Source organism: Cherax quadricarinatus, chromosome 30, assembly GCF_038502225.1.
Source record: "Cherax quadricarinatus isolate ZL_2023a chromosome 30, ASM3850222v1, whole genome shotgun sequence".
Taxonomy (NCBI): Eukaryota; Metazoa; Arthropoda; class Malacostraca; order Decapoda; family Parastacidae; genus Cherax; species Cherax quadricarinatus.
This window is the reverse complement of record NC_091321.1, coordinates 2,769,897-2,796,445: the sequence shown is the minus strand read 5'-3', so window position 1 is coordinate 2,796,445 and position 26,549 is coordinate 2,769,897. Positions and strand designations below refer to the sequence as shown.

Below are 26,549 nucleotides of genomic sequence, written 5' to 3'. Positions count from 1 at the left end.
GCGGACCCTTGGTTTTCATGATTAATTCGTTCCAGAAAGTCTGGCAAAAACCAAATTGTACGAAAACTGAAGCAATATTTCCCATAAGAAATAATGTAAATCCAAAAATATTAACAAAAAAATACATTTTATAGAGAATAACTATAGTTTTACATACAGAAAACAATGAAAAATAAATACAAATGACTAATGAAATGGATAAATGAACATTTAACATTACTTTTACCTTTATTGACGACTCTTGTTGGCATATGGAAGATGGTGAGAAGGGGAAAGGGGGGAGGAGGAGAGGTTATTGTTTGGAAAGGGAATCCCCATTCATAAGGACTTCAGGTATCAAGGCCCTATCTGGGGTTACTTCCCTTCTTTGCCTTTTACTGGCACTAGGACCGCTTGAGTCACTGGACCCCAGAGAGGTCAGTTTCTGGCGTCTCTTTTAAGATTTGCCTAAAATGGGACAAGGCATTGTCATTGAACATATTGCAGACACGGCTTCCAACAGCTTCGTACGTTGCTATGAGTTCTTTCTTTAATTCTATCGTGTTTCTCACCTTCTTTATCAAAGGGCTGGCACCCGGAACTTTCTTTGGCCTCATGGTGGCTTATTTAGCAGTTGCACTCAATAAACAAGCACAAAAAACAATGGATTACATTGGACCTTCAGGTAACGATTTTAATCCGTTCCAGAGAGCTTGTCCTTAACCGATTTTATCGTTAGCCGAATTAATTTTCCCCTTAAGAAATAATGGAAATCCAATTAATCCGTTCCAGACACCCAAAAGTATTAAAAAAATTTTTTTGTGTCACATGAAATATACAATTTCCTACACAGAAAACAATGATACATGAAGAACAACTACTACATGCAGAATAAATACTACGTGAAGAATAAATGACACTTACCTTTATTGAAGACTTATTGATAAGTGATGAGATGGGAGGAGGGGAGATGATGGAGGTGTATTATTGTTTGGAAGGGGAATCCCCTTCCATAAGGACTTTAGGTACCGAGTCCTTTTCTGGGGTTACTTCCCTTCTTTTTTTAATGCCACTGGGAACTACTTGACAGTCACTTGACCTCTGTTGCACCAAAAATCTGTCCATAGAGCTCTGTATCTGGCATTCCTTTAAGATTTTCCTAAAATGGGTCACAACATTGTCATTGTAAAAGTCACCAGCATGGCTTGCAATAGCTGTGTCAGGGTGATGTTTTTCCATAAAGGCTTGCATCTTTGTCCACATTGTACAAATGTCCTTAATCGTTGAAGAAGGCAGCTTCTTCCATCTCTCTCTCCCCTCCTCTGAAGCAGTTTCCTCAGTTGTGGTCTCTTGCTGTTGCAGATGCTCTTGCAGCTCATCAGTGGTTCTTCATCATCATCCTCCACCAACTCTTCCACATCCTTCCCACTAACCTCCAACCCCATGGACTTCCCCAATGACATAATAGATTCCACAACTGGTATAGGCTTCTCAAGGTTAGCCCAAACCCTTCAAAATCCCTCTCTTGTATACATTGTGGCCACAATTTCCTCCAAGCAGAGTTCAAAGTCCTGCAAGTCACTCCCTCCCAAGCCTTACATATAAGGTTTATGCAACTGAGGATACTAAAGTGATCTTTCCAAAACACTTTTAGGGTCAATTCAGTGTCTGAGGTCACTTCAAAGCACTTTTGAAACACTGCTTTGGTGTACAGTTTTTTGAAATTTGAAATGACCTGCTGGTCCATGGGCTGGAGGAGAGGAATGGTATTAGGAGGCAAAAACTTCACTTTGATGAAGCTCAACTCCTCTGCAATTTGCTCTGGCAAGTCTGGAGGATGAGCAGGAGCATTGTCTAATACCAGGAGGCACTTGAGGTCCAATTTATTTTCCAGGAGGTATTTTTTCACAGTGGGGCCAAACACATGATAGAACTAATCATGGAAAATGCCCCTAGTGACCCATGCCTTACTGTTTGCCTTCCACATCACACACAAATTAGCCTTGATGACACTGTTTTTCTTGAACACACTGGGAGTTTCAGAGTGATACACGAGTAGAGGCTTCACTTTGCAATCCCCTCTAGCATTACTGCAAAACATTAGAGTTAGCCTGTCTTTCATAGGCTTGTGTCTTGGCAGTGCTTTTTCCTCCTGTGTAATGTAGGCCCTGTTTGGCATTTTCGTCACAATTAAACACTTGTTGGGGTTTTAATTTTTCACTGTATGCACTCCTTGAATTCCTGCACATATTTTTCAGCTACTTTTTGGTCACAACTGGCAGCCTCGCCATGCCTTATCACACTGTGTATGACACTACGATTCTTAAATCTCTCAAACCAACCTTTGCTGGCCTTAAATTCACTAACATCACCACTAGTTCCAGGCATTTTCTTTATTAAATCATCATGCGACTGCCTTGCCTTTTCACATATGATTGACTGTAAAACATTATCTCCTGATAATTGTTTGTCGTTGATCCACACCAGTAACAGTCTCTCCACATCTTTGAGTATTTGCGATCTCTGTTTTGTAAGCATACTTGCACCTTTTGCAACAACAGCTTCCTTGATTGCCTTTCTGTTGGCCAAGATAGCAGCAATGGTTGATTGTGGTTTGTTGTACAACCAAGCCAGCTCAGAGCCACGCACTCCACTTTCATACTTTGCGATTATCTCTTTCTTCAGTTCGATTGTACACCTCACCCTTTTTACCACAGGGTTGGCACTAGAAGCTTTCTTAGGGCCCATGGTGGCTTATTTAGCAGTTACAAGCACTATAAACAATGGAATAATACAAAATGTATTGAATGTATGCGTGGAACCATCCGCAGTGGCTTGTAAACAATGGCACACTAGCTGAAGGCAGGGCAGCTGAGGCGCATTCAGGCCAGATGGACGCGTTCGGGATGATTGTCCTTAACTGGGTTTTTCATTGTTGGCCGAGCCAATATTTTTACGCTAAAATGCATCGCTATCCGATTTTATCACAAGCCAATGTCATCGTTACCCGAGGGTCCAATGTATTACGAAATGTTTCGGATGAGCGTGCAGGGTAATGCTCACTCAACAAGAAACAAAGCCAGACTGAGTCAGAATGAGTGAGATGCTTTGTGTGGGCACGGGCAGGCAGACGCATTTGGTATGGCTGACCATTGTCTACTCTACGAAAACTGAGCGGATGTACAAAAATGGGACAAAATTTTGATGAAAAAAGTCGTCTAAAACCGAATCTTATGAAAAACAGGGCATACGAGAACCGAGGTTCTACCGTACTTCTGTTTTATCGATTGAGCACAAGAAATCACCCAATCAACTATTTTAGCTACCCAATAAAGTAATCGGAAATTGGTACAGTAGACCGTCATTTAGGTCAAGTTTATTTGGCACGATTTGGGTATAGCACGATTGAAGAATTGCGGCACAATTTTGTGTAACAAGTCGTAAGATGAGTTTAACATTGTTCAGTTTGCAGGAAGGAAAAAAACTTCCCTTTTCCTCAAGCAGCCACCTTGGTGTGGATCAGTGGGGGAGACCTCCAGCCATCCCCAGCCACCCCCGACACCACCACACTATCCCAGCATTCGTACTTTATACGTGTCAAGTCCAACTTCTCTGCTACAAGCGTGTCATTGTGAATTGTGTTTTGATCTTTTAATTGCTATATCTTGTATCTGCCAAGCAATCATGACACCCAGTAGGCATACCAGTGTTGCTCAAAGTGGCAAGAAAAGGTGTAAGCGTTTAAGTCTTAGAATTAATGAACGAAACAATTTATTAGACAAGACATCCTGTGGCCAAAATGAAGTGATACTTTGTACACACAAAAAAGAGGTAAACATAAGTTTGTGTGACTGACTGACTGACTTATTGAATGACTTGACTGACTTATTGAATGACTTGACTGACTTACTGAATGACTTGACTGACTTATTGGACAACTTGACTGACTTACTGAACGACTTGACTGACATAATGAATTGACTGACTTACTGAATCACTTGACTGACTTACTAAATCACTTGACTGACTTACTGAATCACTTGATTGACTTACTGAATCACTTGACTAACTTACTGAATCACTTGAGACTTAATGACTTGACTGACTTACTGAATGACTTGACTGACTTACTGAATGACTTGATTGACTTATTGAATGACTTGATTGACTTACTGAACGACTTGATTGACTTACTGAACGACTTGATTGACTTACTGAACGACTTGATTGACTTACTGAATGACTGACTTACTGAATGACTGACTGACTGAATGACTTGACTGACTTATTGAATGACTAGATTGACTTACTGAATGACTTGATTGACTTACTGAATGACTTGATTGACTTATTGAACGACTTGATTGACTTACTGAACGACTTGATTGACTTACTGAATGACTGACTGACTGAATGACTTGACTGACCTATTGAATGACTTGACTGACTTACTGAATGACTTGACTTACTGAATCACTTGACTGACTTACTGAATCACTTGACTGACTTACTGAATCACTTGACTGACATATTGAATGACTTGACTGATTTATTGAATGACTTGATTGACTTACTGAACGACTTGATTGACTCACTGAATGACTTGACTGACTTACGGAATGACTGACTGACTGAATCACTTGACTGACTTACTGAATCACTTGAGACTTAATGACTTGACTGACTTACTGAACGACTTGACTGACTTACTGAATCACTTGACTGGCTTTCTGAATGACTTAATTGACTGAATGACCTAAAGTTAGACACTCCAGTACAACCATCAACTTCAATACCAGAACCTCTACCATCCACCTCAGTCCAGTAGGACCACAACACCCAAAATTTAAGGTAAGAAATACTATTATTTCTGTTACATTTGTAGTCTTAAGCAGTAAAAACAACATAATACATCACAACAATGAACTACAATTACATATTCACTTTTATTTTTGTAAGATGTGAAGGCCTAAAAAAAGTTGTTTGGCTTTTTTGGGGATCTTAGGAATGTAACCCTATTTTTCCCATAAGTTCTTCAGTTCATCTAACACGGTTTTACCTAACAGTGTTTTCAGGAACATAACTTCCGTGTTAAATGATGGTCTACTGTAATTTGGCAAACTTCACACAAAGTTCAAAATATCCCAGTTTCAAAATAAGGTCCAGAATAAACAATGCAGGTATTCCTGGCACTTAAATAACCTTTCCTCTGTTTATTAGTTATGTTTCCAGGCTTTATAAATGAATTCCATTTTTATTTTTTATTTACAATGAATTTTTATTCACACAAAATAGAAGATTTACTGGTATGCAATATTGTAATAATTGTATAAATAATATCAGCACATTCGTGAATGCTCATTAGACCCTCCAGCTGACGTGTATTGGATGCATGACGTCATTTGTTTACTCTTGAACATCAGCAAAAATCGAACATTTCCACTACTTTCAGCTCAGTTTCAGGAAGTTTCACTACTAAATCCAACCAAAATCATATCCATTTCTGTAATATATCTTCCATTTTATCAAATGAGACCAAGAAATCGCGAATTCAACCATAAAAAAACATCTGAAATACATCCCAAATTCGCTGTTTTTATCCAAAAACACGGTCTAAGTTTATTTCTCATTATGCCTTGCAAGCTACAGGATTTGTTTTATATGGTGCACACTTACCACATAGATGCTTTGTCTCATATCTAGGCCCAGATTTACTGCTCACAGCTTATCTGAGTGAGCTGAGCTCATGGCTTAGAACTACGGGTTTGACCCATGCTTCAAAACCGTAGAACTACGGGACCAACCCTCAAAGGTTTAAGTAATAATCCATGTACTCTGTTATTTTTATGGACAATTTTCGATTTAATGGACAAAGTCCATTAAATATTGAATTATTCATTATTGTTGCAGTCCATTGGATAAATTTATTTTTGAATTTAATAAACTTAATCCATTAAAACTGAAAACTGTCCATTACTGTTACAAACATGGAAGATTAATTTCATAATTGGGATTTAACCCTTTGACTGTTTTGGTTGTATATATACGTCTTATGCGCCACTGTTTCGGAGGTATTTATACACGTAAATTCCAGCGGCTTCAAATCAAGCAGGAGAAAGCTGGTAGGCCCACATGTGAGAGAGAATGGGTCTGTGTGGTCAGTGTGCACCACATAAAAAAATCCTGCAGCATGCAGTGCATAATGAGAAAAAAAAAACTGACCATTTTTTTGGATTAAAACGGCAACTTTGAGGTGTATTTTTGTATAATATTTATTGTTGTATTCTCATTTTCATGGTCTCGTGTGATAAAATGGAAAACGTATTATGGAAATAGAGATGATTTTGATTAGTTTCACGATGAAAACGACCTTGAAATTGAGCTCAAAGTAGCGGAAATGTTAGATTTTTACCAATGTTCAGGAGTAAGCAAATCACACCACGTCCAATACACGTCAACTGGGGAGTCTAATATTCTTTCACTAGTGCACTGATATTATTTATACCATTTTTACAATAATGCAGTAGTCTGCATAACAGTAAATTTTGTATTATTTGTATGAATAAAAAATCAAAATAGAAAGCAATAGTAATATAAGAGGGGCCTAGAGACGTGACTAATGAACAGAGGATATGTTATTTTAGTGCCAAGAATGTCTACATTGTTTATTCTGGACCCTATTTTGAAATTGGCATCTTTTTTAATTTGTGTAAAATTAGCCAACTTGCCAATTTCTGACCACTTTATTGGGTAGTTCAAATCAGTAAATGGGTGGTTTCTTGTACTCAACTGATAGAAAAAATGGAGTTCTAAAGAAATAGCTATGAGTTTGGTCAACTGGAACAACGGAATTGGCCAAAAACAGGGCTCAAAGTCGGCGAAATCGCTGATGCGTATATGTTGCTGAGACAGCTAACTTCGCGGGAGCGTAATTCTGTAAGTTTTCGACCAAATTTCGTACTTTTGGTGTCATTACCATTGGGGAAAGATTCTCTATCATTTCATAAGAAAAAGTCATTTTTGTTTTTTCCAAAAATTTTGCAACATAGAATGAGAGTTTCAGAAAGGGGCTTGCAACAGTCAAAGGGTTAATGGACACAGCCTCCCTTCTCCCCCCTCTTTTTCTAGTCCAGTAAATTGAAAGTTTATTTATATATTTTGTAATTGTTTATAGGAAGGCATTTTTCTGTTTTATTTTAGAAAGATTTTCTCTGTAAGCTCTAGGTGAAGATGGTTCTGCTTGGTCCATTTAGGTTTAGTGCTTGTTTGTGACTTAATAGTAAAAAAAAATTGTCGCACCATAGAAGGAGATGCTGGAAGTATGGTCAAAGACTTACAGAGGTCAGATGTATCGAAGAAGTTAGGTGAACCCCGCTACCAGGGGCAGGCAAAGGAAATGTTGCCCATCAATAATAATAATTCTAATCAAGGAGGTTGTAAGTTTAGTAACTATTGGAAATTTAAACTCTTAACTGTCTAAATGTAGATCTATGTTCTTACCGCTAGCGCTCCAAACGTTTTTCCTGCCTCCAGATTTGGCACAATTGGCCTAAGATGCCTGGTCAGCATAGAATGGGTCTTAACCCTCAGTGTGTGCTGTATTAAAAAAATCTGGGACCATTTAGTACCTTGTGGGAGCACCAGTTCAATTGAGCACCAGCTAGAGCAAACAGCGCGGCAAACACCAAGGATTCACTGAAGTCATATCGTATTAACACTCCCCTTTTAAGCGGCTGGCTGGTCGGCTGGCTGGCTGATTGACTGTCTCTATCTCCTGTCTGTCTGTATCTGTCTCTGTCTATCTCTGTATCTGTCTCTATCTCACAGGAACACATACGTAAATACAATTATACATTGTGTAAATTACCTAGGATAACCCTAAAAATCCAGACAAACTGTAATTTTGGAAGGCTGGCTGGCCAGTGGCTGGCTGGCTGGCGGCTGGCTGATTGACTGTCTCTATCTCCTGTCTGTCTGTATCTATCTCTGTCTCTATCTCACAGGAACACATACGTAAATACAATTACAGTGGACCCCCGGTTTACGATCAGCTCCCAATGCGACCACTTATGTAAGTGTATATATGTAAGTGCGTTTGTATGTGTATGTTTGGGGGTCTGAAATGGACTAATCTAATTCACAATATTCCTTATGGGAACAAATTCGGTCAGTACTGGCACCTGAACATACTTCTGGAATGAAATAATATCGTAAACTGGGGGTCCACTGTAATTCTACATAGTGTAATTACCTAGGATAACCCAAAAAATCCAGACAAAGTGCTATACTGTGCTTGTAGACAGTGATTGTGTGTAATACCAGATGGTTCATGAGCAACTCTGAGACAGACAGACAGACAGACATGTTTGTGTAAGAGTGAAAACAAATAAAGCAAAAGGCTCATCAAAGGCTCACCACTGTCATTAACGGAGAGATAAGGTAAGGTGATGCTCATCAAATGTCACCACTGTCATTAGCGGAGAGATAAGATTAGATAAGACAGTGCTCATCATTGTCAGCAGTGGAGTGAAGAGATAAGTGACACACACATCAAGCTTCAAGGGAAATTATTATTATTATTTTTTTTTTTTTTTTTTTTTTTTTTCAACAAGTCGGCCGTCTCCCACCGAGGCAGGGTGACCCAAAAAAGAAAGAAAATCCCCAAAAAGAAAATACTTTCATCATCATTCAACACTTTCACCACACTCGCACATTATCACTGCTTTTGCAGAGGTGCTCAGAATACAACAGTCTAGAAGCATACACATATAAAGATACACAACATATCCCTCCAAACTGCCAATATCCCAAACCCCTCCTTTAAAGTGCAGGCATTGTACTTCCCATTTCCAGGACTCAAGTCCGACTATATGAAAATAACCGGTTTCCCTGAATCCCTTCACTAAATATTACCCTGCTCACACTCCAACAGATCGTCAGGTCCCAAGTACCATTCGTCTCCATTCACTCCTATCTAACACGCTCACGCACGCTTGCTGGAAGTCCAAGCCCCTTACCCACAAAACCTCCTTTACCCCCTCTCTCCAACCCTTTCGAGGACGACCCCTACCCCGCCTTCCTTCCCCTATAGATTTATATGCTTTCCATGTCATTCTACTTTGATCCATTCTCTCTAAATGACCAAACCACCTCAACAACCCCTCTTCTGCCCTCTGACTAATACTTTTATTAACTCCACACCTTCTCCTAATTTCCACACTCCGAATTTTCTGCATAATATTTACACCACACATTGCCCTTAAACAGGACATCTCCACTGCCTCTAACCGTCTCCTCGCTGCTGCATTTACCACCCAAGCTTCACACCCATATAAGAGTGTTGGTGCTACTATACTTTCATACATTCCCTTCTTTGCCTCCATAGATAACGTTTTTTGACTCCACATATACCTCAACGCACCACTCACCTTTTTTCCCTCATCAATTCTATGATTAACCTCATCCTTCATAAATCCATCCGCCGACACGTCAACTCCCAAGTATCTGAAAACATTCACTTCTTCCATACTCCTCCTCCCCAATTTGATATCCAATTTTTCTTTATCTAAATCATTTGACACCCTCATCACCTTACTCTTTTCTATGTTCACTTTCAACTTTCTACCTTTACACACATTCCCAAACTCATCCACTAACCTTTGCAATTTTTCTTTAGAATCTCCCATAAGCACAGTATCATCAGCAAAAAGTAACTGTGTCAATTCCCATTTTGAATTTGATTCCCCATAATTTAATCCCACCCCTCTCCCAAACACCCTAGCATTTACTTCCTTAACAACCCCATCTATAAATATATTAAACAACCATGGTGACATTACACATCCCTGTCTAAGACCTACTTTTACCGGGAAGTATTCTCCCTCTCTTCTACACACCCTAACCTGAGCCTCACTATCCTCATAAAAACTCTTTACAGCATTTAATAACTTACCACCTATTCCATATACTTGCAACATCTGCCACATTGCTCCTCTATCCACTCTATCATATGCCTTTTCTAAATCCATAAATGCAATAAAAACTTCCCTATCTTTATCTAAATACTGTTCACATATATGCTTCAATGTAAACACCTGATCTACACATCCCCTACCCACTCTAAAACCTCCTTGCTCATCCGCAATCCTACATTCTGTCTTACCTCTAATTCTTTCAATTATAACCCTACCGTACACTTTTCCTGGTATACTCAGTAAGCTTATTCCTCTATAATTTTTACAGTCTCTTTTGTCCCCTTTCCCTTTATATAAAGGGACTATACATGCTCTCTGCCAATCCCTAGGTACCTTCCCCTCTTTCATACATTTATTAAACAAAAGTACCAACCACTCCAACACTATATCCCCCCCTGCTTTTAACATTTCTGTCATAATCCCATCAGTTCCAGCTGCTTTACCCCCTTTCATTTTACGTAATGCCTCACGTACCTCCCCCACACTTACATTCTGCTCTTCTTCACTCCTAAAAGATGGTATACCTCCCTGACCAGTGCATGAAATTACTGCCTCTGTTTCTTCATTAACATTTAAAAGTTCCTCAAAATATTCTCGCCATCTACCCAATACCTCCATCTCCCCATCTACTAACTCCCCTACTCTGTTTTTAACTGACAAATCCATATTTTCCCTAGGCTTTCTTAACTTGTTTAACTCACTCCAAAATTTTTTCTTATTTTCATTAAAATTTCTTGACAGTGCCTCTCCCACTCTATCATCTGCTCTCCTTTTGCACTCTCTCACCACTCTCTTTACCTTTCTTTTACTCTCCATATACTCTGCTCTTCTTATAACACTTCTGCTTTGTAAAAACCTCTCATAAGCTACCTTTTTCTCTTTTATCACACCCTTTACTTCATCATTCCACCAATCACTCCTCTTTCCTCCTGCCCCCACCCTCCTATAACCACAAACTTCTGCCCCACATTCTAATACTGCATTTTTAAAACTATTCCAACCCTCTTCAACCCCCCCACTACTCATCTTTGCACTAGCCCACCTTTCTGCCAATAGTCGCTTATATCTCACCCGAACTTCCTCCTCCCTTAGTTTATACACTTTCACCTCCCTCTTACTTGTTGTTGCCACCTTCCTCTTTTCCCATCTACCTCTTACTCTAACTGTAGCTACAACTAAATAATGATCCGATATATCAGTTGCCCCTCTATAAACATGTACATCCTGGAGCCTACCCATCAACCTTTTATCCACCAATACATAATCTAATAAACTACTTTCATTACGTGCTACATCATACCTTGTATATTTATTTATCCTCTTTTTCATAAAATATGTATTACTTATTACCAAATTTCTTTCTACACATAGCTCAATTAAAGGCTCCCCATTTACATTTACCCCTGGCACCCCAAATTTACCTACTACTCCTTCCATAACATTTTTACCCACTTTAGCATTGAAATCCCCAACCACCATTACTCTCACACTTGATTCAAAACTCCCCACGCATTCACTCAACATTTCCCAAAATCTCTCTCTCTCCTCTACACTTCTCTCTTCTCCAGGTGCATACACGCTTATTATAACCCACTTTTCACATCCAATCTTTATTTTACTCCACATAATCCTTGAATTAATACATTTATAGTCCCTCTTTTCCTGCCATAGCTTATCCTTCAACATTATTGCTACTCCTTCTTAAGCTCTAACTCTATTTGAAACCCCTGACCTAATCCCATTTATTCCTCTCCACTGAAACTCTCCCACCCCCTTCAGCTTTGTTTCACTTAAAGCCAGGACATCCAGCTTCTTCTCATTCATAACATCCACAATCATCTCTTTCTTATCATCTGCACAACATCCACGCACATTCAGACTTCCCACTTTGACAATTTTCTTCTTCTTATTCTTTTTAGTAATCTTTACAGGAAAAGGGGTTACTAGCCCATTGTTCCCGGCATTTTAGTTGACTTTTACAACACGCATGGCTTACGGAGGAAAGATTCTTATTCCACTTCCCCATGGATATAAAAGGAAAATTAATAAGACCAAGAACTATTAAGATAAAATCAAAGAAAACTCAGATGAGTGTGTATAAATAAATGTGTACATGTATGTGTAGTGTGACCTAAGTGTAAGTAGAAGTAGCAAGACGTACCTGTAATCTTGCATATTTATGAGACAGACAAAAGACATCAGCAATCCTACCATCATGTAAAACAATCACAGGCTTCGTTTTACACTCACCTGGCAGGACGGTAGTACCTCCCTGGGCGGTTGCTGTCTACCAACCATCATCATATACTCCAGTATATCCAAAACATTGCGGGAACTTATAAATACTATGTATATATTTCTAGACAATATGTGACTAAGGTAGGTAAAAATGTTGACCTGTCACTGTGTGTGTGACTATTTGAGCACTATTTCAGTGCCTAATATTAGTATCAGAACAAAGATTAACTGTGAAATCACAAGAACTGCTACAAATTGTCATTATCGGAACATAAAAATTATACAAATTAAAAAAAAAAAGATAAGGTATATCGGCAACAAATCTGCAAGTGGCAGTGCTTCATGTTGCCGTCAGCTGAGTGACAAGCGCTGATTTTGCAGCCTTATATCTCTGTAAGTACTGACTCTAGTTTTTTTACATTATGTAAAAAATTGTCTTCTTCATTAAAAAAAAAAAATACAGATTTTTTATTTTTCAAAATATTCGGAGCGCTGGGTGAGAGAATGTAGATCTACATTTGGAGAGTTAAGGGGTTAAAAAAAAAAATTGTAAAAAATCATGATAAACCAAGAAATGCCCCAGTGAAGTAACAGGCATCAGGGTTAAAGGATTCAAGCAATGGAGGAAGAGTACTTGCCTTCTGGGGGTTGAGGGAGAAGCTATCTAACATCATAATGAGGTTAATCCCTGGGAAGGAACAAGGCATCATAAATGTAGAACACTTTTTCTCCTTTTCCACAGTAAAGAGATTGAATCAGCTCTTCATATTGGTGCCGAGGGACAGGCATTGGTGGGCTACAGTCATCTTTTGGAAACAGCAAAAGGAGTACAAGGCTCTCGCTGTTTGAATCTTGTAGCTTTTGTCACCAACACACTTCTCTACTGGCATCAAGTGTGCACCCACAGGTTCACCAGGTATATTCATTTTATAATATTAATATAGATGATGTGTACTGTTCTTGTAGAAAACTTCATAGTGATTGCTACTGCAGCTTGATGCCTATTGTGAACAAATATTGTGACAAATATTTGAACAATAAGTATTTTCTTTTTGGGGATTTTCTTTCTTTTTTGGGTCACCCTGCCTCGGTGGGAGACGGCCGACTTGTTAAAAAAAAAAAAAATACGGTGGAACCTCGGGTTTCATGATTAATTCATTTCAGAAAGTCTGACGAAAACTGAATTGTACGAAAACTGAAGCAATATTTCCTATAAGAAATGATGTAAATCCAATTAATCCCTTCCAGACACCCAAAAATATTAACAAAAAACAATGAGAAATAAACATAAATGATTAATGAAATGGATAAATGAACATTTAACATCACTTTTACCTTTATTGAAAAGACTTGTTGGCGTATGGAAGATGGCGAGGAGGAGAGGTTATTGTTTGGAAGGGGAATCCTCCTCCATAGGGACTTCAGGTATCAAGGCCCTATCTGGGGTTACTTCCCCTTTTTGTCTTTTACTGGCACTAGGACTATTGCAACCCAGGAGTCCCAAAGGCCTGTTATCCTGGGTGTAAAGGGAGCAAAATAAACACAGCAGAAAAACTTTTGACTTGTATTATCCTTCAACAATTTAGAACAGAAGTATGTACACTATATACACTTTGTACAACAATAGGTATTAGTGCACTCCACGGTAAGCAAGGCAGAATAGAAGCCACTAGAGAGCAGACCGTGCTGCAACCAGCTCTAGAATGGGAATGACAAGGGCAGACAGGTGAGTAGTACCCACAACACCTCTGCGATTGCCAAAACCATCTTCTCATTGGCTGGAACCTGGGTACTGGTTGAATGACGGGGCCCCATCATCAACCCTTAGTACCTGGTTCGCTGGTTGGGGGAGATAGCCTTTCAATGAGGGTGTGTACATGTGCCGAATAAAGGTTACGTACTCTTTGCATGCCACAAGGACCAGCTTGAGTCACTGGACCCCTGTTGCGCAAAAATATCTGTCCAGAGAGGTCAGTTTCTGGCGTCTCTTTAAGATTTGTTTAAAATGGGACAAGGCATTGTCATTGAACATTGATGCAGACTTCCCATACATCCTGGCGAGATCATCGGAAACGTGTACACAACTTTCATATTTTGCTAAGAGTTCTTTCTTGAATTCTATCATGTTTCTTGCCTTCTTTATCAGAGGGCTGGCACTCAGAACTTTCTTTGGCCCCATGGTGGCTTATTTAGCACTCACACTCAATAAACAAGAACAAAAAACAATGGATTATTATGAAATGTTTTGGACGAACGCGTGGGGTAATGCTCACTCAATGAGAAACAAAACCAGACTTAGAATGCGCGAGATGCTTTGTGTGGGCGCAGGCAGGCGGACGCATTTGGTACGGCGGACCATTATCAACTCTATGAAAACTGAGTGGATGTACAAAAACTGGGATAAAATTTTAACGAAAAAAGTCATCGAAAACTGAATCCTACGAAAACCAGGGCATACAAAAGCTGAGGTTCCGTTGTGCATAGTAAATGGTACCAGAGATATGGATATCATTGCAGAATCTGAAAAATGCTGTTTTAATCATCCAAAGTAAAATAACATTCTTATTTATATAATAAAGATTGTGCAGAAGTATACGAGGATTGCCATAGTTAGTATGATAGAAAATGTTAAAAGAATTTGTAAACAAAGACTAGTCTTTCAAAGGGGCTATATGTGACACCCTGACTCATGACTGTTTGATCTTTACTTCTTTTATTTATAGTATTTTTGTGGTTAGACTTTGAAAAAAAATAATTCTAGTGTATGCAGTTGGTTCCCAGGATTGAAATCTCCCAATTATAACCTTGTACTGAAGGAAAATAATAGCTTAAATTATGACTAACAATGGCTTTCATGGAACCAATAAGGTTGCAAGTGCAGAAGTCATCATTATCCTCTTTGAAATTTAGTTATGAATTTGAAAATATATTACACAGTGTTACCATGTGGTGCTACAATGTGAAAACAGTAAACCCTCTACATAAAACTAAGTGGGTGGAGTAGGTGATTGTTAGTGCCTAGATAGAGAGGAGATTATCTTGCTGTGATTGTAACAAGAGAAAATTCTGTAACTAATGCATTGTCCATTGTTTCCAAATTACCTGACCCAGTAGAGTTTGTTCCATATTTCTAAAGTCTGTTATGTGGAGGGTTTACTGTCTGTTGAATATCCATTTTTATTTTAATATTTGTAATAAATTTATTTCTAAATCTACTATGAATATGGCTATTGTAAATTTTTTGCTCTTTAAATATTTTCATATTTTAGGTTACAATAATACTTTCACAAGAGGAATCTACTATTTATATACCTATTTATACATTATATACATTAATATTAGTTACCCTATTTTATGGTGTCAAAGGTGCTATTTTTTCCCCAAAGGTCGAAAATTTACCCAACATCTTAGAGGCCTAAGTACAGTTTATCCTTTTTTTTTTTTTTTTTTTTTTAAATTTAGCCAAGCAGGATTGGGTGGGGGGGAGGGGCATTCCTGACACTGAGGTGTCTTGTTCACTGTAAAATATAGTAATTGATTTTTTTGTATACTGTTAACATGATGTGAAAGTTGATGCTAGGTATAGTCAGTGCTCTCATAAAACAGGTATTGAAGTACATGCTAGAAAGTGTTATCTACAGTATATATATTGAGGATACTTGTGTCTTCTATGTTTACTGCATGTGAAACCTTTCACATAAAATAATTTAAATTTATTTCTATCAGTCAGTATTTTGTTTTAAACTGAATCTCATTAAAGACTCATACTTTCAGTATGATGTATGATGGAGAAGGATTTTGTGACAGGTTCTTACATCATATCTTGTTGCACCCCCTGAAAGGGACACAATGGATATAATGTATGTTTGATGTATATTATTTTTCATACAATTTTATATTTCTGATATTTTCATTAAAAGCTAAAATGAGAAGATCTTCCTTTATACTATTACAGTGGAACCTCGGCTTACGAATTTAATCCGTTCTGTGACCTTGTTCGTAACCTGATTTGTTGGTATACTGAGTCAATTTTCCTCATTTAAATTAATTGAAATGCAATTAACCCTTAAACTGTCCAAACATAGAGCTATTTTGACGTGCGTAGCACTCCGACCTTGATTTTCTCCATTTGAAAGCATGTAAAATCGGACGTAGATCTACGTTCTGAGCACTACACACGTCAACATAGATCTACGTTTGGACAGTTTAAGGGTTAATCCATTCCAGCCTCTCACTTGGCATGACAAAATAATGCTAATATCAACTTAGTTATTAATCCCAATTCATCTAATATGACATAATAAGCAACATTAATAACATAGAAACATGATACATACTCTAGAATCAATAAAATAGGCCATAATATGCCAAGTGATGGCTACGCCGACAGCAGCAGAAAGCATCTGCCGTTTACTCTCCCACTCTAGTATCTTCCCAGTCCATAACCCAACACCTAGCTTGTATTTATCTATGATTAGTGGTGAGGTCACATATGTAACCACAGGTGTGGTCAAGACAGATGTATATATAGGTGAAGACATGATCACTGTGGCCACAGTGGTGGTGGCAGTGGTGGCAGTCACAGTGGTGACGACGACCAGCTGCTTCGCTCTATGCTGTTTCCTTCTTCGTTTCTCTAGGTTTTTTCATAGTTTTTAATTGCTTCCTGAGCTTCTTGCTGATTGTACGTGAATACTGTCTCTTTGGGTGAGGCATTGTGAAAGAAATTTGTACATATCTTCCACCACTCTAAACCTCTGCCAGCATCTCCTCCATCAAACTAATTAAACTAACATCTCCTCCAAGGTAAGTGTAAATATAAAAGGACCCCAATGGAAATACGTAAGTCACTCTGACTATTTTGGGTTATCTTAGGTACTTTACACACATGCTGCTATGTATGATAATCTAGGTACGTAACTGTATTTGTGTATAGCTGAATAAACTTACTTATTTATAAATTAAAATGTAAATATTTCTTATTTATAAATTAAAATGTAAATATTTCTTATTTATAAATTACATTCATATATTGTTTGTGGAAAGTGGTGGTGGCAGAAGCCTCCACCACCAGTGGCCATTATAAACCCAACAACAACACTTCCATCACTTATCCTCACATACATTGACATATTTTATTCATTCTAGAGTATATATCATGTTTCTATGTTATTAATATTGTTTATTATGTCATATTAGATGAATTGTGTATAAATAAGCTGTAGAGTTGATAATAGCATCATATTGAAGTACTATTCTGTCAAACCTCCTGACAGCAGGAACGGATTAATTGGACTTCCATTATTTCTTATAGGGAAAATTAATTCGGCTAACAATAAAATTGGTTAAGGATAAGCTCTCTGGAACAGATTAAAATCGTTACCCGAGGGTCCACTGTATTTGACTTAGCTATGTCACTAAGTAAGATGTAACATTCACACTTCACTGTGCTCACGGTTCGAGAGTTATGGATGGCTGTCTGCATTAGTAAACTGCTTAGCTAACTGTCAGTTTGCTTGTTTACCTGCCAGCATCTCTGCAGTACCAGGGGCGAGTTACAATGGTATCACCTGATGTGAGGCCTGTAGTTGACAAATCGCACTCTCCCTAGCTGGTCATCGCTCGACAAGCACCATGCTCTCCATCTGCTTCTAGTGCTGGAAGCCTCGTTCTTGTCTCTGTTTGTTATTTAGACTGTTCTGGTGGAGTACGATTTTGTTGGCGAGTCGAAACATACATCTTGTAACTCTAACTGTTAACAAATCATTGTTCAGACTTAGTGATTTTTGACGTTTTTCTGAGGTTGTGTCATACCAGCACTCGAAGTCAACCCAGGTCCCAGGCTAAAGCTTCTGACCCATTTTCTGTGGTGTCTGAGTACCGTCATAGTCGGGGATTTGGTTATGCTGAACTTAGATTGAGTATTAACCCTTTCAGGGTCCATGTAGATCTAAGGCTTTACGTTGAGGGTCCAAACCATAGATCTACGCCATGAATTCAGCTCACTCTGATAAACTGTGAGCGGTAAATTTGGGCCTAGATATGAGAGAATACATCTATTTGGTATGTGTGCACCACATAAAAAAATCCTGCAGCACACAGTGCATAATGAGAGAAAAACTGAGACCTTAATTTTCGATTAAAACAGCAAATTTGCAGTGTTTTTTCATATGTTTTTTATATGTAGTTGTATTTGTGATTTCTTGGTCTCATTTGATAGAATGAAAGATATATTACAAAAATAGAGATGATTTTGATTGGCTTTAGTACTGGAAATGGCTTGAAACTGAGCTCAAAGTAGCAGAAATGTTAAATTTTTGCCGATGTTCAAGAGTAAACAAATGACCTCACACGTCTAATACACGCCAGCTGGTGGGTCTGATATACGTTCACAAATGTGGTGATATTATTTATACAATTATTACAATATTGCATAACAGTAAATCTTCTATTTTTTGGTTTGAATAAAAATTCATTGTGTGAATAAAAAATAAAAATGGAATTCATTTGAAAAGCCTGAAAACATAACTAATGAGCATAGGAAATGTTAGTTTAGTGCCAGGAATGCCTACATTGTTTATTCTGGACCTTATTTTGAAATTGGAATATTTTGAACTTTGCATTAGATTCACCAACTTGCCAATTTCCGATCAGTTTATTTTGTAGTTGAAACAGTTGACTTGGCGATTTCTTGTGCTCAATGAATAGAATAGAATAGAAGTAATACAGTACTAGTGAAATAGCTAAGAATTTGGTCGACTCTAATAATGTAATTGGCCTAAAATGGTAGTCAAAGTCAGCAAAATCACTGATGTGTAAATATCGCGGAGACATCAAAATTCGCAAGAGCATAATTTCGTCTTATGACTTTCGTTTTATGACTTTCATGGAGGATCTTCTGATGGTCCCCAGTTAGGGCTGTTATTTTGTCTCCTTATGCCTGACTCTGTTCTGCTGCTTCTTTGTACGTTATTATTGTTTAGCAATTCGTTCATCATATTGTTCAAGCAAGCTGTTTTGATTGCCTTCTTGGTCAAGAAGATAGATTATTTGAGGATGTTTAGTCAGTCACAGTTTGTCTAAATAGAATCTAGTCTTGTTGAGACATAATGAACAACTTTGAGCACATACACACATTCTCACACACATGCTTGTATATGTTAGTATTATTTTATAGTAATTGATAACAGCGTACCAGACGGTACTTAAGAGCCATACTGATATGAAATGTGCCCTCAGCACTATACTACTATATGTACAATTTAACTTTGCACTACAAGAGAAGTGTAGGAGTTTATATCCTAAATTATATCAAATTTATTTTGATTTTGTCCATCTAGACAACTTTGTTAATAAACCTCTCAATTTTTATTTCATTAGTATCCTATCAGTTGCAGTCCTAAAGCACTATTATAATTTATCATAATTTTAAGGATAACTGGACCAGAATACTTTCTGACACTGTTACAAAACCAGGAACAGGCTAGATGCTCGACGGGGATCAATAAGTTAACCTTCTAGTATTCTCTGGGGATGTCTGTAATTTATAGATATCGCATTTTGTAACATATCTGTGATACAGGTTCATTATGTACACTGACTAGTAACAGATCATTAACATACAGTAATACCATTCTTTGTAGTTTAATGATATTGGATATTATATTTTCAGTGAGTTTGAGAGTGTACTGAAGGCCATCAAGTGGCCCTTCACCAGCTCAAATGAGAGTGTACACCAGCCCCCTGCCTCACAGGAGTCTATCCAGCGACTGTGTACCCTCACTCAGTACTTTCTGCAGCTCTCTTTACCAGGTGTGCCAACCACAGTGAAATAAAAATTACCAACCGTTTTTACAAAAAAATTTCATTGTATACAGCACTTTTCAGTAAAGGTTTGATAAATACAGGTCTCCATAAAGTGAATATCGGTTAAAGCTGACAAGAAATATGACCAGACAAAGGCTCAACATGTACATTTATAGGGTGCCTGATTAAAATAGCCCCGAAATGGACCAAGTCCACTTAATCGAATGGCTACCTGGTCTGGTCTGGTCGTACTTTCAATAAAATGGACTGGCACCACTTAATGGCAGGTTCACACAACCCTAGGTTAGTCCTGGATGCATCTGTTTTCATTGTAAGAGGGGATGCTGGCCCAGCATCCACATACTCATGCTCACATACTCTCATCTCTTGGGAGGAAAAATCTGTTTGAAGACGATAAATATTAGTCTCCATATTTTTTCACAACTACATTACAAGTGGTGTAATGATAGCTCCTCAGCTGTTATGCAACACTTACTGGTGTGGTGAAAGGAAGGTGGATGAGCCTTGGGCGGTAGTGGATGGTGGGGGGAGTGATGGTGGTGGTGGATGCTGGTAGTGGATGATGGTGGTGGCGTATGCTGGTAGTGGTGGGTGATACTGGTGGATGATGGAGGAGTGAGGGTGGTGGGTGATGGTTGTAGATGATAATGGTGTATGACAATGGGTGAATGAGAAAAGCCACAGGTGGGTGGTAGTAGAGACATGCCTCGTGTGTCCAAGAGGAAATTGTTGCCAAAAGCACATCATTATAAAAACCATATTATTATTATCACTATTATCATTATTGTTATCATCATCATACTCATACTAAAACTGATTTATAGGTGTGAAGCAGGTGTTGTGAATGTTGCAGCAAGGTGGAGGCTTGAGGCAGTAGAGATGTCGTGTTTGAGAGCAATGTGTAGTGTGAGTATTATATAGAGAATTCAAAGTTTGGAGATGAGGAAGAGGAAGAGGTGTTGGTGTTGAGTTACCAGAAGTGTTATTCAGAAGGCTGAGGAGGGGTTGTTGAGGTGGGTTATACATTCAGAGAGATTGGGAGAAATAGGATGACTAGAAGGGAGCATTATTCTATGTAGGGGAGTTGTTGTAGGATTGTTTTTAAATAAGCTTGGATACATCAGCAGTGTGATACTACCCTAGTTTATATAATCATTACATAGCGGAAACATAAGCTAGCTATGTTTATCCTAGGAAAGGATGGAAGGAAAGGGGGAGTAAATGTTTTGAGTGCTAGGGGCTTAGATATCCAACAGGCTTGTGTGAGCATGTTAGCAGTGAGAATTGGCAAGTGATTTTTATGATTTGACCTGCTATTGGAGTGTGAGAAAGGTAACATGCATGAAGGGGTTCAGGAAAACTAATTTGCCAGACTTGAGTCCTGGAGGTAGAGGTACAGTGCCTGCATTCTGAAGAAAGGATGGAGATGTTGTGATTTGGTGGATTATCTGAGCTGTGAGGTCAAGGCCCTAGTCCCAAGACAGTAATTGAATGAGCGACAGCAGAAATGTTCTTCTTAATCAGGCCATCTTACTTTGGTGGGAGATGATTAAAATTCTTAAAGAAATTATCATATTATATCTTTATATCATTATCAGTCATCATGCAGAAGCTCTAAACCTGTAAAGGTCATACAGGATCTGGAGTTTCAGGAGTGGAAATTTTTTTTAACAAGTCTGCCGTCTCCCACCAAGGCAGGGTGACCTAAAAAGAAAGAAAATCCCCAAAAAGAAAATACTTTCATCATTCAACACTTTCACCTCACACATAATCACTGTTTTTGCAGAGGTGCTCAGGATACAACAGTTTAGAAGCATATACTTATATAGATACACAACATATCCCTCCAAACTGCCAATATCCCAAACCCCTCCTTTAAAGTGCAGGCATTGGACTTCCCATTTCCAGGACTCAAATCTGGCTCTATAAAAATAACCGGTTTCCCTGAATCCCTTCACTGAATATTACCCTGCTCACACTCCAACAGCTCGTCAGGTCCCAAATACCATTCATCTCCATTCACTCCTATCTAACATGCTCATGCACGCTTGTTGGAAGTCCAAGCCCCTCGCTCACAAAACCTCCTTTACCCCCTCCCTCCAACCTTTTCGAGGACAACCCCTACCCCGCCTTCCTTCCCCTACAAATTTATACTCTCTCCATGTCATTCTACTTTGATCCATTCTCTCTAAATGACCAAACCACCTCAACAACCCCTCTTCTGCCCTCTGACTAATACTTTTATTAACTCCACACCTTCTCCTAATTTCCACACTCCGAATTTTCTGCATAATATTTACACCACACACTGCCCTTAGACAGGACATCTTCACTGCCTTCAACCATCTCCTCGCTGCAGCATTTACAACCCAAGTTTCACACCCATATAAGAGTGTTGGTACCACTATACTTTCATACATTCCCTTCTTTGCCTCCATAGATAATGTTTTTTGTCTCCACATATACCTCAATGGAAGGAAGGAAGGCGGGGTAGGGGTCGGCCTAGGAAAGGTTGGAGGGAGGGGGTAAAGGAGGTTTTGTGTGCGAGGGGCTTGGACTTCCAGCAGGCATGCGTGAGCGTGTTTGATAGGAGTGAATGGAGACAAATGGTTTTTTAATACTTGACGTGCTGTTGGAGTGTGAGCAAAGTAACATTTATGAAGGGGTTCAGGGAAACCGGCAGGCCGGACTTGAGTCCTGGAGATGGGAAGTACAGTGCCTGCACTCTGAAGGAGGGGTGTTAATGTTGCAGTTTAAAAACTGTAGTGTAAAGCACCCTTCTGGCAAGACAGTGATGGAGTGAATGATGGTGAAAGTTTTTCTTTTTCGGGCCACCCTGCCTTGGTGGGAATCGGCCAGTGTGATAATAAAAAAATAATAAAATATATACCTCAATGCACCACTCAAGTTTTTTCCTTCATCAGTTCTATGATTATTCTCATCCTTCATAAATCCATCCGCTGACACCTCAACTCCCAAATATCTGAAAACATTCACTTCTTCCATACTACTCCACTCCAATTTGATATCCAATTTTTCTTTATCTAAATCATTTGATACCCTCATCACCTTACTCTTTTCTTTGTTCACTTTCAACTTTCTACTTTTGCACACACTCCCAAACTCATCCACTAACCTTCGTAATTTTTCTTTAGAATCTCCCATAAGCACAGTATCATCAGCAAAAAGTAACTGTGTCAATTCCCATTTTGAATTTGATTCCCCATAATTTAATCCCACCCCTCTCCCAAACACCCTAGCATTTACTTCTTTTACAACCCCCATCTATAAATATATTAAACAACCATGGTGACATTACACATCCCTGTCTAAGACCTACTTTTACCGGGAAGTAGTCTCCCTCTCTTCTACACACCCTAACCTGAGCCTCACTATCCTCATAAAAACTCTTAACAGCATTTAGTAACTTACCACCTATTCCATATACTTGTAACATCTGCCACATTGCTCCCCTATCCACTCTATCATATGCCTTTTCTAAATCCATAAATGCAATGAAAACTTCCCTACCTTTATCCAAATACTGTTCACATATATGCTTCAATGTAAACACTTGATCTACACATCTCCTACCCACTCTGAAACCTCCTTGCTCATCCGCAATCCTACATTCTGTCTTACCTCTAATTCTTTCAATAATAGCCCTAGTGTATACTTTACCTGGTATACTCATTAAACTAATTCCTCTATAATTTTTACAGTCCCTCTTGTCCCCCTTCCGTTTATATAAAGGGACTATACATGCTCTCTGCCAATTCCTAGGTACCTTCCCCTCTTTCATACATTTATTATACAAAAATACCAACCACTTTAACACTATGGAAAGTTATCAGTTTTAATTGCTAGACTAAAAGCTGATTACATCTCTCCAGTTTTTTGGTCTTTATGAATCAGTACAGAGGGCTGAATCAGAAACATAAAGGCTGAGCATGGCAGGTTCTCCTCCTTCCTCATCAACTTTAACACTCACTGCCAGCAATTTTGAAAAAACAATAAAAAAAAGTTTTCCTACCAAAAAATTTTCCCTGAAATCTGATTATTACTTATGGAGATGTGAAGGTTTGATGGTGATGTTTGTGATTGTTTTAAGGTGAAGGTTTGATGGTGATGTTGGTGATTGTTTTAAGGTGAAGGTTTGATGGTGATGTTGGTGATTGTTTTAAGGTAACGAGTGCTTGCCGTTTAAAGAAATTTGATATTTTTAACATTTCAATTTTTTTTCCAGTTTTTCTAATTTTTTATTGATTGTATTTTTTACACCTGCATCTGTTTTCATTTCATATTTCACTTATATTTATTGTTTAATTGCACTAAATAAAAGTAAACACATATAAATGATATTTACTGGCACCCACAATGCCCTGCACACAAAATTTTTTTTATACTGAACACTCCATTGGAGCTGACCTGTTTTCTCTTATGTCTTAACCAGTCCAGTCAGGAACTTTTTGGGAGGTTGTAAATTTTGGCATAAATTTACAGTAATGGTTTTTTCCCAGTTAGCATATATTTAGGTCAAAGCCGTTTCTCAGTTGTCGTAAATTTATATCATTGGCACCTTGAGGGTTAATGGAGTTTCAGGCAAAGGGATAATGTATAACACAGTATGGTATATTGGATATTCGGATTTACTTACTTTATAATGTAGCATGTCTATCTAACCATCCATATTTTACAGATGCTATTGCCAGTGAAAATTCTAGGAAATCAGACTCTCCAGCTGCCTCTCCAGCTATTGCTATGGACTTTGAAACTTCTGTGCTACCAATACATCTTTTGGTCAGACCACTGGAGGTGTGTATGATGGATTTTGTACAGGTTTGAAATATGTTATCTCTTTGTATTATTGGTCAAGAATTTTCATCTTGACCAACAATGGAATCCCTGAATGGAATCCCTGAGTCAAAGAATAGAAAAATAAGAATTGTAAGATTCCTCAGACTTATTAAGGCAGTCCAGATCCTCCAAACAAGATAAATGTTCCTGTAGCATATGGGTGGCTCTAGCCAGCGTTACCCTAAACTTGTCGATGTCCTTGAGAGATTTCAAAGGAAGAGGTCCACCTGATGAAGGCCCAGGAACCCCAGAGAGTCTAACAGCAGAGAGAGACCTGTAGAGTCCTTATCAAAAGTTGATGGGCCCTGGAGATTCCTCTGGAAAGGAGCAGTCAGGCAAGCCTGCTGAGAAAATCCAGACAGCTACAGATGACCCCATGAGAACCCAGTGGAACCACTTTATGTAAACTCTTCATGGGATTTAGCTTCATCCAGTGAAAAGTCCTTGTCCACAGGAGTGTGCACATTGCATGAACTTTCAGAATCACAAATCTGGTAAGTTAAACAAACAAAATGGGCATCATGAAGGTACAGGAATCCTGAAAGTACAGGAGGATCAGATTTGGATCATGACTTTGATATGGAAAGAGCATAAAAGCTATCCATGGGTGAGAGTGTGAGAGCATCAGAGAGTGTGAGTGTGTGTGTGAGTGTGAAAGAGAGTGAGTGAACTAATTTAGGTAACAGCTCTTAGCTTGTAAATAAAGTTAGGAGCCTTAAATCTAACCTTGTAAAATCCTTTGTGAAAAAAAGTGAGTGTGAAAGTGTGTGAATGTGAGAATGAGAGAGTGTACATGTGAAAAGGGAGTGAGTGAAGCCTCTTCACTTCTTCCTCGGTTGTGTGTACTGTGTCCAACACTTGGTGGTGTACCCCACCTTTCCGTGTTTCTGGAGCCACTTCGGTCTCCTCTGTGAACACTTTGAATCTCATGTTGAGTTCCTCACATACTTCATGGTCGTTTCTTGTTGTCTCTCCTTTCCTTCCTTAGCCTGATTACCTGGTCCTTGACTGTTGTTTTCCTCCTGATGTGGCTGTATAACAGTTTCGGGTCAGATTTGGCTTTCGCTGCTATGTCATTTTCATATTGTTGTTGGGCCTCTCTTCTTATCTGTGCATATTCGTTTCTGGCTCTATGACTGCTCTCCTTATTTCCCTGGGTCCTTTGCCTTCTATATTTCTTCCATTCCCTAGCACACTTGGTTTTTGCCTCCCTGCACCTTTGGGTGAACCATGGGCTCGTCCTGGCTTTTTCATTATTCCTGTTACCCTTGGGTACAAACCTCTCCTCAGCCTCCTTGCACATTGCTGCTACATATTCCATCATCTCATTAACTGGCTTCCCTGCCAGTTCTCTGTCCCACTGAACCCTGTGCAGGAATTTCCTCATTCCCGTGTAGTCCGTGTGTGTGTGTGTGTGTGTGTGTGTGTGTGTGTGTGTGTGTCACTAGCTTGAATGGTTGACAAGAGAAGCTTTGAGCTCTGTTTAGACAGTCCCAGGTTGTGGTTTTGTTCATGAAAGGTGAGAATGGAATATGATCGGATGTGAAGGAGGCAGAACTCTGAGTGTATGTTAAATTGGACCATTACTGAGGCTCAGAGAGCTCATTGTGTGTATATAATGTTGAATATTAAATGATGGACCTCCCAAAGACACAATCACAGAAATCAGTTTAG

At 38.7% G+C, this 26,549-nt stretch overlaps 1 protein-coding gene across 4 annotated transcripts in view; it reads left to right on the top strand.

The window, feature by feature from the left end:
* Nucleotides 1-26,549, top strand: part of Rint1 (RAD50 interactor 1) — a 70,922-nt gene that overhangs the window by 21,275 nt on the left and 23,098 nt on the right. For 3 of the 4 annotated variants that reach the window (XM_053781758.2, XM_053781757.2, XM_053781759.2), the window contains 3 exons: nt 12,934-13,107; nt 19,864-20,003; nt 24,718-24,833. In XM_053781758.2, coding sequence (XP_053637733.1) covers nt 12,934-13,107; nt 19,864-20,003; nt 24,718-24,833 — 430 coding nt within the window. The remainder of the gene's footprint in view (nt 1-12,933; nt 13,108-19,863; nt 20,004-24,717; nt 24,834-26,549) is intronic. The other variant, XM_070089838.1, reaches the window with a different exon arrangement.